Below are 14,195 nucleotides of genomic sequence, written 5' to 3' on the forward strand. Positions count from 1 at the left end.
ATACCCCATTAAAACTTAGACCCTTTTGGATTAGGTGTAACTGGGGTTTTAACTGCGTATTGACTGGTAACCAAAGATTATGGCCCTGAAAACTAATTTTCATTTTGTGGAGTATCAAATGTCTCCATTTTAATAAAAATTACATTTTTTAAGAAACTTAAAGAGCCCCAATCTCTGTTTTGCTCGCTAACATTTTTTTAAAGTTAGAATCTGGCAGTCTTGGGTGGAGTGTTCTAACTTTCCTGCACAATCTGGTCTGAAATTTCAGTAGAGCCATTTACCAGGTTTTGCATCATGAAGCTGCGATGGAATCTAGCAGTTCTGCAATCATTGATTGCCGGACAGAATAAGCTTCACACGGAACTAGAGGAAAATACTGAATTGTCCTGGCTTGCAAGCTGCACATAATGCAAGAGATTTCATGGGTTTTTCTAAAGCCACTCCCAATTCCCATTTTTAAGCTTTCATATCCTGCACCAATATCCAAAGGACAAATCTCGCCCCAAATTGCATGGTAGATTCCCAAAATGCCTTCTGTATCAGTAATTGAGAGACTTTTAAGTATATCTTACATGGTTTTTTTTTGTCTCCATATTTAGATTGTGAAAATGCCGAAACCTGAAAACCCAGAGCCTTTTCTTGTAAAATTTATAAAAACAAAAGGAAAAGATTCTGAATATTTCACAAAAGCTTATGAGGTTGGTTAGAAAACAAAACATTTAAGCCTTCCTTATTGTTAACTTAATTAATTTCAAACAAACTTGAAACTTTTTTTCTGATTTGCAGGCGATTAAAGAATTTAAATCGGAGGAATTTCTGCAGACCGTACATGAAGATGAAGCATGTAGTTTAAAAGTAAAAGACAACTCACTTTATATATGTGACCCCTTTGAGGGAGTTGCTTACAGTCATCTGACAAAGGTGCTTGTTTTTGTGTTTTACTCTTGCAGAATGGAGTGTTTTGATTTTGTTTATGGCTTGTTACAAGAAGTATAAACCGATCCCAAATGTAAAATCCACTGCCACTGTTTGATTTGGCAAATGGTACCCAGATATGCACAAAAGGTGGAGAATGTAGAACATTAAACTGGAAAAAGCAGTTCCACACTGTTAGCATCACAGATCTCCAGTATAACTGCAGAAAATTCTTTAAATTGTGTCTATTATTTCAGTAGGAATAGACTGCTTTTGGTAATTTGTAATGATTTGTGTCTAACTGGTGTCTAAATACCCATAGTTTTAAGTCTTTTATAACAACATCTTGAAATTCATAGTGTCTAGCACAATTCCCCTTCAGTTTATTTAATTTGATCCTGGAATTGGTTTCAATTGCACAGTCTCCATTTCATCTGTATCAGCGTTATCTTCTTCAAATTGACTCTCTTGTATTTCATTGTCATCTCAGTAAATCAACATGTCACAGCTGCTCTTCCATTATCACCTTACTTCCCAAGATGGTGTTATGCTTTGTGTTTTTACACGAGATAGTCCCTTGAGTTCAACATCTCTGCCCAATCTCATAACTAGATTTCATGTCCCTTCAGACCAGAGCATGTTTTTACCTGCTCAGTATAAGATTTAGCCTCTGCCAATCTTATCAATGAATAGGTTCGAGAGTCCAGTTTCCAAAACGTTAATGCTTCATTAAGAATTAGTAAGAAAGCAGTACTATCATCTATATACTTACAAGCGGACAACCCTTTGGGTTTTGTGCACAGGAAGCTCCCACAAACAGTAATGACCAATCATCTGTTTTTAAGTGTTGGTTGAAGGATAAATATTGGCCAGGGCACCAGGAGAACGCCCCTGCTGCTCTTCAGATAGGGCCATGGGATCTTTTATGTCCACCTGAGACATCCCATCCAAAAGACGACACCTCCGACAGTGCAGCACTCCCTCAGTACTGCACTGGATTGTTAGCTTGATATATGTGCTCAAGTCTCTGGGAGTGGGACTTGAACCCACAACCTTCTGACTCAGAAATGAGAGTACTACAACTGAGCCACAGTTGACGTTTTGTATCGTTTTTCACAGTAGAGGATGAAAGAAAGAAAGACTTGGATTTATATAGTGCCTTTCACGACCACTGAACGCCTCAGAACGCTCTACAGCCAATTAAGTACTTTTGAAGTGTAGTCACTGTTGTAATGTAGGAAATGTGGCTGCCAACTTGTGCACAGCAAACTCCCACAAACAGCAATGTGATAATGACCAGATAATCTTTTTTGTTATGTTGACTGAGGGATAAATATTGGTCAGGACACCGGGGTTAACTCCCCTGCTCTTCTTCGAAATAATACCATGGGATCTTTTACATCCTTCTGAGAGGGCAGGCGGGGTTTAACGTCTCATCCGAAAAACAGCACCTCCAACAGTGCAGCACTCCCTCAGCACTGGACTGGAGTGTCAAAGTACCACAGGAGGAAAACTAAAAATAAGTCAAGGGGAGGAACTTACTAGATCTAATAGAAGCTTTTAAAAAATGGTGATAGAGAAAATAATGAGTCTAAAGATAGACACATCTCCAAGACCTGATGGTTTTTATCCCAGGATATTAAAAGAAGTATGTGAGGAAATTGTAGATGCTCTCTCTGGTCATGGTCTTCCAAACCTCAGGAATTGTCTCCTTGGATTGGAAAATTGCCAATGTCAGTCCATTGTTTAAAAAGGGTAGGAGAGATAAAGGAGGAAATGATAAGCCCATCAGTCTAATGTCTGTTGTGGGGAAGTTACTACAATCTGTTGTTAGAGGTTGAGTGACTGAGCACTTGGACTATGTGAACTGATCAGAAAGAATCAGCATGGATTTATAAAGAGCAAGTCATGTGTAACAAACCTAAGGCAATGCTTTGAAGAGGTAACTAACATGGTAGATAAGGGAGTGTTGATGGATGTTATTTATAAGAACTTAGATAAAGTTCCACAGAGGAGACTGTTCACAAAAATGAGAGTACATGAAATTGGAGGCAACCTATTGACATGGATAGGGCTTTGGTTAGGAGGGATAATCGGTATGTACTCAAATTGGCAGGATTGTAATGGTACCTCAGCTATTGACTATTTTTCTTAATGACTTGGGTGAAGGAATAGAGAACTGTATGACCAAGTTTGCTGATGGCACTAAGTTAGGTCGCACAGTAAATAGTGTAGATGGGAGCAGAAAGTTACAAAGGGACATCGATAGATTAAGTGAGTGGGCTAAACTGTGGCAGATCAAGTTTAACATGGAAACGTGAGGTCGTCCACTTTGGACCCAGGAAAGATAGATCAGAGTATTTTCAAAATTGTGAGAAGCTCGGCACTGTGAAGGGACAGAGAGATTTAGGGGCCCAAGTACAGAAATCACGAAAAGCTAGTGGACAGTTATAAAAATAACAGAATGTTGGCTTTTTACTCAAGGGGGCTGGAGTACCAAGGGATGGAAGCTATAAAGCTCTGGTTAGACCCCATTTAGAGATTCAGTTGTGGGCACTGCACCTCAGGAAGAATATATTGATCTTGGAGCGGGTGCAGCGCAGATGCACCAGAATGATACTGGGGCTAAAAGAGTTAATTTATGAGGACAGGTTGCATAGACTAGGCTTGTATTCCCTTGTATACAAAATATTCAGTGATGATCTAATTGAGGTGCTTAAAATGATTAAAGGAGTTTATAGCGTAGATAGGGAGAAGCTATTCCTTCTGGTGGGAGAGTCCACAAGGGGCCATTGCCTTAAGATTAGAGCGAGGCTATTCAGGGGTGATGTCATGTGTAAGGGAAAATGGGAAGGCTTCTCCTCCCACGAGCGGGCCCCCTGATATAGAGGGTTGACACTCGCCCCAACCCGCATAACGGCCCGGAGTTAGCAGACAGAGACGAATGGCAAGATATAACGATCTTTTATTACGAACATCCGGGAACACCTCTCATCACAGCACAATGAGTGGAGATGCTCCCCGTACAGCACAATCATACAACTTTTAAAAATTTTAAAAACCCCTCCGTTCCCTGGTAAGACCTCCCTCGATCTCTAATTGGACTATATTATCAGTGCTACTTCTCTAATTGGACTACCTTATTAGTGCTACTTTGGATTGACAGGCCAATACCCTCGTGACCACCTTAGGCCGTGACTAGAATGACTTCATTAGGTCAGAATTTGTTGATTCTCCTTGATGCCTGTGAGTCTGCCTCGAGCCTCTTTGCAAGGTCTTATCAATGTCTGTTTAGGTTCTCACATCGTATCCTGTCGGAATATTATTGAATTAATAACTTCTGGAGCCTTGGTACTGGAATGTACAAGGCCAAAGAGAGGCCTTTTACCTCCTTATGGGTCGGTGCAGGAACCAGCACTTTAACCCTTGTCCCGCTGGTACCCCTAATGCCAAATTTTTCTTTTACATCATGAAGCACCTTTTCACACAAAGTGTTGTGGAAATCTGGAACTTCGCCCCCAAAGCTGTTGAGGCTAGATCAAATGAAAATATCATAACTGAGATTAGTCGATATTTGTTAAGCAAGGGTATTAAGGGTTAGGGAACCAAGGTGGGCAGATGGAGTTAAGATACAAATGGGCTGTGATCTAATTGAATGGTAGAACACGTTAGTGAGGCTGAATGGCCTATTCCTGTTCCTATGTATATACACATTTGGAATTTCACCCTACTCAAATGTATCACACTGCATTTGTCTACATTAAAAGACATCTGCCAAACATTCAGATCTGCCTGTACCTAATCTCTCAGCTCGGCACGCGCATGAATCTTGGATGATCTCCAAACTTGCGTATTTTTCGCCGCCTTCAACGTCAATGCATACATGGCTCCACAAGTGACTGATACCCAGGCAGAATCACAGCCATTAATAACTATCTTCTGCCTCAACTCAATTGCAACCAATTCTTTATCCAGCAAAATATCTGTCCACCTTGATGAGCAGCCTTATGTACAGTACCTCATCAAAGACTTCTTGAAACAGTGAATCATCCCTTCGTTTTTCCTGTTCCCAGTACTTTGCCATAATCGTAAGGTGGAGAGAAGTCTGATCAGTTATCCGGCTGTTTTCCTCATTGTTTAACTAGTATAGGCATCGTGTTTTAAACCACTCACCCTCCCTCTCGTTTGCTGCAAGGTCAAGCCCCGTTTTTGAAAACAGCAAAGCAGCAATTCTTTGTAAAGAAGTAATAAAAGTTAATAGATTTAGTCATTGTGTATTGAATAAGAGACAAAATCTGGCTCAATAATAAAAAAATATACAGAAGACAACAACAACTTGTATTTATAAAGCGCCTTTAACATAGTTAGAAAATCCCAGGGTGTTTCACAGGAGCGTTATAAAACAAAATTTGACATCGAGCCACATGAGATATTAGGGCAGATAATCAAGAGCTTGGTCAAAGAGATAGGTTTTAAGGAGTGTCTTAAAGGAGGAAAGAGAGGTAGAGATGCGGAGAGGCTTAGGGAGGGAATTCCAGAGCGTAGGGCCATGGCAGCTGAAGTCATGGCCACCAATTGTGGGGTGATGAAAATCGGGGGTGTTCAAGAGGCCAGAATTGGACGATTATAGATATCTCGGAGGGTTGTGAGGCTGGAGGAGATTACAGAGATAGGGAGGGGTGAGGCCATGGAGGGATTTGAAAACAAGGATGAGAATTTTAAAATCGAGGTGTTACTTAACCAATATAGCCAATATAGGTCAGCAAGCACAAGGGTGATGGGTGAACGGGACTTGGTGCGAGTTAGGTCACGGGCAGCAGAGTTTTGGATGACCTCAAATTTACGTAGGGTAGAATGTGGGAGGCCGGCTAGTCAAGTCTAGAGGTAACAAAGGCATGGATGAGGGTTTCAGCAGCAGATGAGCTGAGGCAGGGGCGAAGTCGGGCGATGTTATGTGTTATGTAATGATGTGTGTATCGTCCTGGTACCTTAAATGTAATGTAAGCAGTATGCCACACCACAGAGGGCGCTGTGGTGGGAAACCTGGAAGTACCTAGAACAGGCACTATATAAGGCTGACCACCACACCTGAGAGGTACTCTGGAGCTGAACAATAAAGGACGAAGGTCACAGCAGTTAGACTTACACCAGACCGTGTGGAGTCAGTGATTTGTGTGCTAGATACACCACATTATGGAGGTGGAAATAGGTGGTTTTAGTGATGGGACGGATATGTGGACATACAAAGAACGACTAACAATCTTGCAGACACAGCCAGAAAAGTTGAATTTTAAATCAATGATGCAAATACCAGTTCTGAACGTTGATGTTCACTCTGACGAAGCAATACATCTGGAAGGTCACGAATGTAAACTGCATTTTATTCATTTACTTAGGCGACGTGGTGTAAGACAATGTATGCTACATGTCAGATATCAAAACGCGCATTAAAAAAAGTTTGTGCAGCTTTTCAAACAATTCACTCAATTTAAAATGTGCTTGAAGAAAAAACAAAAATGAATACTTTTAAGGGCAATGTCCTTTATGTGCTGGTCCAACAAAGCCTTCCAAAAGTAGCTCAAAAGCTTGCAGTGTAAAGGCCAGACGAGAAGACGGACCTTTATTGGTCACATTCCGAGAATACTTGTTGCAAGGATCCCGAAGCCATGAGGGAAAAGAGCTAGAGGTTGACCAAGAGAAACCCGGTACAACACAATGACAAAAGATGCAGCTGAAGTGCACTTGCATCTACGAGAGCTGGCGGCAGACGCCCAAGACAGAATTAGATGGCGTTGATTGGTTACTGTTTTATGCACCTCAATGGCACAGGAAGAATGACAATAACAACAGCAACTTGCATTTATATAGCGTCTTTAATGTAGTAAAATGTCTCAAGGCACTTTACAGGAGTGTTATCAAACCAGATTTGACACCAAGCCACACATGGTGATATTGGGGCAGGTGATCCAAAGCTTGGTCAAAGAGGTAGATTTTAAGGAGCATCTTAAAGGAGGAAAGAGAGGCGGAGAGGTTTAGGAAGGGAATTCCAGAGCATAGGGTCTCGGCAGATGAAGGTCAATGCTGGAGCGATTAAAATTGAGAATACGCATGAGGCCATAATTGGAGGGGTGCAGATATCTCGGAGGGTTGTGTGGGGCTGGAGAAGGTTACAAAGATAGGGAGGGGCGAGGCCATGGAGGGATTTGAAAAAGAGAATGAGAATTTTTAAATCGAGGCGTTGCTTACCCAGGAACTAATGTAACTCAGCAAGCAGAGGGTTGATGGGTGAATGAGGCTTGGTGTGATTGGGCAGCATATGGGCAGCAGAGCTTTGGCTGAGCTCAAGTTTATGATGGGTGGAAGATGGGAGGACTGAAAAGGGAGCATTGGAATAGTCAAGTCTAGAGGCATGGATGAAGGGGTCTGCAGCAGATGAGCTGAGGCAGGGGTGTAGTCGGGCGATGTTATGGAGGTGGAAGTAGGTAGTCTTAGTGATGGCGCGAATATGTGGTCGGAAGCTCACCTCCGGGTCAAATATGACACCAAGGTTGCGAACAGTCTCGTTCAGCCTCAGACAGAAGCTAGGGAGAGAGGTGGAGTCGGTAGCTAGTGAACTGAGTTTGAAGACAATGGACTTCCCAATATTTAGTTGGAGTAAATTTCTGCTGATCCAGTACTGGATGTCCGACGAGCAGTGTGACAATTTAGAGACAGTGGAGGGATGATGGTGATGTAGAGCTGGCTGTTGTCAGCGTACATTTGGAATCTGACATGCTTTTGGATGATGTCGCCGAGGGGCAGAGTGTAGCTGAGAAATAGGAGGGGGCCAAGGATAGATCCTAGGGGGACACCAAAGGTAACGGCGTGGGAGCATGAAGAGAAGCCATTGCAGGTGATACTGCACTTGCACAACACTTACAAAGGTTGGCAATGGTATGCTTGGAGGAAATTGGGAGTACATGTTGGGTAGCAGTCCATTTTAAGGAAGTTTCAGGCGAGATTCTTATTTTGGGACTAACTTATTTCGGCTTTCAATTGGTACACAGAACATGCAACTTTGTGAGCTTATAGTAGTAGGGATAGTAATTGCTGTTTTAATCTTTCACATGTCTTTTTTGTGCAGCTTGGCTGTAGGATTGTTGGCCCACAAGTGGTTATATTTTGTCTTCAGCAACAACAGAGTGTACCTGAAGCTGTACATCCTGTCTACAGTATGGTCATGGCTGATGTGGTGATCTCCTGCACCAGCTTGGAGAAAAAAACCAGGGTATGTATTTCAGTGCAGTGGTGACATCTTCGGATTCAGGTGGGTTCTTCAGAGACTGTTATTAAGAATATTTTTGTACAGGTATAACGTGTTACAATTCAATATTCTTCCAACGCTTTTTATTCATGATCACAAGAAGGCAATTTCCACAAGTATACTTGCGCCTCTTATGGGCTGAAAGTTATTGACCTCCTGCATGGAGTGAATAGTTTAGTGGGGATGCATCCATCTGGGTTATCGGAGCACAAGGAGGACACGGGTTGCAACGCACCAACGGGTAATGTCTGCAGTATGTATTGTCTCCATTGGTGGTGCAAACTCTCAGGCTGATTCCCAACTCTGCTTTCTGCAAAGCTCAGTAATCCCCTGCAAACAGTTGCTTACAGGTATTTTCAGTACTCCTCAGTCTAAACGTGTTTCATGCAGGATAAAAGAAACATTGTTTGCCTTCTGGTCTTAACCTCTCTGCAGAATACATTTATTTTTGGAAGTGTCATGGAGTAATAAATAACAGCAGCAAATAAAGAGTCCCCAAACTCTGCTTCATAAATCTCTTAAAAGATTTTTTGCCCTGCATTCTGCAGCTCTCTTAAACATCCAATTTCTTTTGTCCCAGCATCAAAACCCTCGGGTTCCTGCAATGTCCCTGATACTGTCTTAGCTCTAGTGGAAAAAAAAATCTAAATTTTCACAGGCATTTGTAATTCCCAGGCATTGCTTATGCTGGCACAATATGCGTCCAGTCCACTTTTGTAAAACAAAACTTTTTTTAATGGCTCAACCTTATTAGCGATGATGACTATGCCTTTAAGCTCACATTGCATTATACGTGTCTGACAGGAATCTACAAATCAAATTACCGTCAAAGGCTCTGTAATTTGATTACCTGTAGATCATATTATAAAAAGGTTATAGAGGGTATAGAAAGATTTACAAGGATGATACCAGAAATGCGAGGATATACATATCAGGAAAGGATGAGCAGGTTGGGTCTCTTTTCTCTTGAAATAAGAAGGCTGAGGGCTGACCTAATAGAGGTCTTTAAAATGATGATAGGTTTTGATAGAGTGGATACAGAGAGAATGTTTCCACTTGTGGGGAAGAGCATAACTAGAGGCCATCAATATAAGATAGTCACCAAGAAATCCAATAGGGAATTCAGAAGAAACTTCTTTACCCAGAGAGTGGTGAGAATGTGGAACTCACTGCCACAGGGAGTGGTTGAAACGAACAGTATGGGCTAGATTTTCGGTTTTCGAAATCGGTAGTTTTACGCCAAAATTACCGTTTTTGCTGCATTACCGTTTTTAGGACGATTCGCGGCTCAAACTGCAAATTTAGGTAATTAGTCCGGGGCCGGGAGCGCTGCAAGAGAGGCCTTGCTGGGAAGAGGGGGGGGGGTAATCAAAAAATATTCACACAACTCTTAGCTACTAAATCACTGAAAAAGAATTAAAAAATAAAAACTTTAACTTACTCTTTTTGCAGGTTTTCATACTTACCACGACTGGCAGGGCTGCATCGACAGGTTTGACCTGTAGCTATTCTGGGCGCGGCGTACGGGTCAGGAGAGTGCCGAAAGTACGATGCAAACGCAGTCTGCGTCGCTGCACGCCGGCGCACCTCTCCCCGGTGGTACTTGGAAGTGTCGCCGCAAAGAGGTGCCCAAGGATCCAGCCGACTGGGTTTTCGCCGTGGAGGGTCAAATCGCGTCGAAAACCCGGTCGCACACCTGGCGAAAATCCAGCCCTATAGATGCATTTAAGGGGAGGGGAGAAGGGAATAGAGGGTTGTACTGATAGATTTAGATGAGGAAAGACAGGAGGAGGCTTGAGTGGAGCATAAACGCCGGCATGGACTGGTTGGGCCGAATGGCCTGTTTCTGTGTCGTATATCCGATGTAAGAAGCTGAAGGGGCCATACAAAGTTCCAAAGCCAGGAGCGAATATCTGTTGCAATTTATTTTTAAACACTGAGGGGGGAAAAAAAGGCCACCTGTGAAAATCAATACCATTTCAATTAATTCATTGTGTGAAGTGCTTTGAGATGTTTCAGTACGATGCTATATAATATTTTGTTACTTAAAATGGCAACTAAGGAAAAAATATAGTTTGTCATTTGACCTACATTAAGTAAAATCAATTTTTATTGGAGCATTTATTGTTTTCGGTCCAACTACCTACTTTCACAGCCACACCAATTATAAATTCATTATTAAACACTCTGCTCACCAGCATTGGTGGTAATCTGAACACAAGTCCAAAGTTTTGAAATGAAATTTAGAAGTTCAGAAACGCTCATGGCCCTACATTTTAATTAATGATCTCCAGGAGACTGAATAATTTGTATTTTATTTCTGAAGGATGACGTACATAAACAAGTGCAGCTGATGGGTGGGAGGATCCTACGTGACTTCAACATTTCCGTAACTCACCTGATAGCCGGAGAGGTTGGAAGCAAGAAGTATTTAGTGGCTGCCAGTCTGAAAAGAACTATATTACTCCCATCCTGGGTGAAGGCATGCTGGGAAAAAGTTCAACACAGGTAAGTGGTCATGGTAAGCAAAGTTTCCTTTCAAGTTCTTTAAAAATCGAGGTGACACTGTGTTATGTATTTGTCACATTTATTATGAAGGCAACAACCTAACGTCAGGAAGTCCCAAAGTGCTTCACAGCCAATGAAGTACTTTTAAAGTGTAGTCGCAGTTGAAATGTAGGCAAACATGGAAACCAATTTGAGCCCAGCACGGTCCCATAAGCAGCAAGGAGATAAGTGCCAGATAATCTGCTTTAGTGGTGATGGTTGAAGGGATAACTTGCCCAGGAACTGGAATAACTCATCTGCTCGTCTTCAAATAGTGGCTACCGCTTGGGTGATGGAAGGCTGCAGAGCATCCATTGAGGACACTTCAGATGGCTGTAGTGGGTGACCTAGAGCAGCTGTGGATCTTGAGGGCCCGACTACAGAATCTCAGCGTGGGCTGCAGCTGGCTGTGCGGCACTAACCAGGGCACCGGTGGAATGGGTGGCGGGGAAGCAGACAATTCTGACATCCAGAGAGAGGACAGCAGGTGCCTCCACCATGAAGCTAAGGGGACTTCCAGAGTGGCCCCCAGAGCCAAGATGGAAGCTAACATTAAAAAAAACAGTATAAAGAAACTCTCCAGGAACACGATATCAAAGTCAAAATGTCTACAAAAGCAAAATACTGCAGAAGCTGGAAATCTGAAATAAAAACAGAAAATGCTGGAAATACTCAGCAGGTCAGGCAGCATCTGTGGAGAGAGAGACAGTTAACATTTCAGGTTGATAATCTTTCGTCAGAACTGGAAAAACTTAGCAATGTAACCGGTTTTAGGCAAGGGAGGAAACATAGGAAATCGGTGCAGGAGTAGACCATTCGGCTCTTCGAGCCTGCACCACCATTCAGTATGATCATGCAACTTCATATGAACATTCCTGCTTTCTCTCCATACCCCCTGATCCCTTTAGCCGTAAGGGCCACATCTAACTCCCTTTTGAATATATCCAACGAACTGGCCTCAACAACTTTCTGTAGTAGAGAATTCCACAGGTTCACAATTCTCTGGGTGGAAAAGTTTCTCCTCATCTTGGCCCTAAATGGCTTTACCCCTTATCCTTAGACTGTGACCCCTGGTTCAGGACTTCCCCAACATTCGGAACATTCTTCCTGTATCTAACCTGTCCAATCCCGTCAGAATTTTATATGTTTCTATGAGATCCCCTCTCATTCATTCTTCTAAATTCCAGTGAATATAAGCCCAGTCGATCCAGTCTTTCTTCATATGTCAGTCCTGCCATCCCGGGAATCAGTCTGGTGAACCTTCGCTGCACTCACTCAATAGCAAAAATATCCTTCCTCAGATTAGAAGATCAAAACTGCACACAATACTCAAGGTGTGGTCTCACCAAGTCCCTGTACAACTGCAGCAAGACCTCTCTGCTCCTATACTCAAATCCTCTCGCTATGAACATGCCATTTGCTTTCTTGTACCTGCATGCCTACTTTCAATGACTGATGTACCATGTCAGCCAGGTCTCGTTGAACCTCCCCTTTTACTAATCTGTCACCATTCAGATAATAATCTGCCTTCCTGTTTTTGCCACCAAAGTGAATAACCTCACTTATCCACATTATACCGCATCTGCCATGCATTTGCCCACTCACCTAACCTGTCCAAGTCACCCTGTAACCTCTTAGCATCCTCCTCACAGCTCACAACGCCACCCAGCTTAGTATCATCTGCAAACTTGGAGATATTACATTCAATTCCTTTGTCTAAATCATTACTATATATTGTAAATAGCTGGGGTCCAGCTATTTACAATATATATTAATGATTTAGACAAAGGGGCGGTCTGCGATAGGGTGGAAGGGAGGAGAAATTAAACAAACGCTGTTCGTTCGCTGTTATTACCCACTGTCAATTCGGGGCCATTATGTAAATGGATTTTTGTTCTTTTTAAAACACATTTCATTTATTGGTGTCTTGAGAAACCCAACATGAAATATCTGTCGTACTATGCATTTATATAGATGCCACTCACTCTTGCTTTCTTTCAAACAGCATGATTAACCTTACAGATGTGACTATGGAGGAGCACCTCTGTCCTCCGTTCCTTGGCTGCACAATCTGTGTGACGGGGCTGAGTGTCCTGGATAGACAAGAAGTGCAGCGACTTACCTTGGAGAATGGGGGTCAGTACACTGGGCAGCTGAAGATGAACGACTGCACGCATCTTATTGTGCAAGAAGCTAAAGGTAAAGGCACCACATGTGACGTGGTTCAATCTTCAGACTTTGCAAATACAGTAAAGTGAAGCCTCTGTTGTCTGCATTGCAGTTATCCTCCACAATATTGATATGACCTCATTGCACAGCTTCTTTAGTTTGTATTTCATCTCTCGTTCTCGGTGAATAAAACAGCATAATATTTCTGTTCTATTTGTCTTCATTCCCATGCATAAGGTTACATACGGGTAACAAAAAATATGGAGACAGTTGATTATCTGTTAAATTCCTTCATTCAGGCTGAAAATGGGATTCTATTGTATTTGTAAATGAGATTTGGCCAAAATGTAACTAGATTGGAGATTGTGAGATAAAAGAGATGAGAAGACCTTTTGACCCATCTTGGCCGATCCAGAAAGACTCTACAGCGGTGTTGGCCAATAGAAATTGCTGACTAGCCACAGCTGTGGCTATGGCGATAGTGTTTTAGCCACATGCATTAATTTTAGTGGGAAACGCCGTATATACACTTATACAATACAGGTAAATGTGCTTCATGTGTATATTTACTTAATAAACCTCGACTACCATTCAGTAACCCAGGATGTAAAGCAATCACCAATGATCAAAAAAACATTTTTACCAACAAATGCACAAAAAGGTTAAAGTGCACGTGCATACGCCATGTGAATATTGACATCACCTGCTCTACAATTATGTCTACTATTTATTTATTAACCAGAATGCAATTAGCCAATCTGGATTCCCAATTCGTCACATGTGGCTAGTGTATTGCACAATACTGCCCTACAGCCCCCTCATCAATGGCATCCAGTTGTTAAATCATTCAGGGTTTTTGCCTTGGTTCTTTGATGTCTATTTCAAACAACTGTTCTGATGGTCCTAAATTTGTCTTGTATTATTTTGAATCAGTGTCCAAATCGGTGTCCCCTTGTCCTTTTGTGGTTTAGACTGAAGTAGTGTTATGGGTTTACCTTTTCTTTACCATTTACTATCGTGTATTATCGTATCTACTCTCAGTTGCCTCCTTTCGCAGGCTGAAAATCCCACATGTCTCCAGTCTTTCCTCATAACAGTCCTTCTGACACTAGAGATCAGGCTCGTGCTGCTTTGAACGGCTTGCGTGTCTCCGTAATCAGAACTAGACGCCTTAATCATGGCATAGCCTGATTGGAGTACTGTAAGATTTGACCTTGACTTCCTTTGACTTGTTTTTGGCTTTACTTCAGCATTCTCTTTG

General features: G+C 42.2%; 1 protein-coding gene across 4 annotated transcripts in view; it reads left to right on the forward strand.

The window, feature by feature from the left end:
- Window positions 1–14,195, forward strand: part of topbp1 (DNA topoisomerase II binding protein 1) — a 122,919-nt gene that overhangs the window by 6,898 nt on the left and 101,826 nt on the right. For all 4 annotated transcript variants that reach the window (XM_070880393.1, XM_070880391.1, XM_070880389.1 and 1 more), the window contains 5 exons: window positions 600–698; window positions 787–921; window positions 8,039–8,182; window positions 10,545–10,726; window positions 12,771–12,964. In XM_070880393.1, the coding sequence (XP_070736494.1) occupies window positions 609–698; window positions 787–921; window positions 8,039–8,182; window positions 10,545–10,726; window positions 12,771–12,964 (745 nt within the window). In that variant the 5' untranslated portion in view covers window positions 600–608. The remainder of the gene's footprint in view (window positions 1–599; window positions 699–786; window positions 922–8,038; window positions 8,183–10,544; window positions 10,727–12,770; window positions 12,965–14,195) is intronic.

This window comes from Pristiophorus japonicus, chromosome 5 (assembly GCF_044704955.1).
Source record: "Pristiophorus japonicus isolate sPriJap1 chromosome 5, sPriJap1.hap1, whole genome shotgun sequence".
Lineage (NCBI taxonomy): Eukaryota > Metazoa > Chordata > Chondrichthyes > Pristiophoridae > Pristiophorus > Pristiophorus japonicus.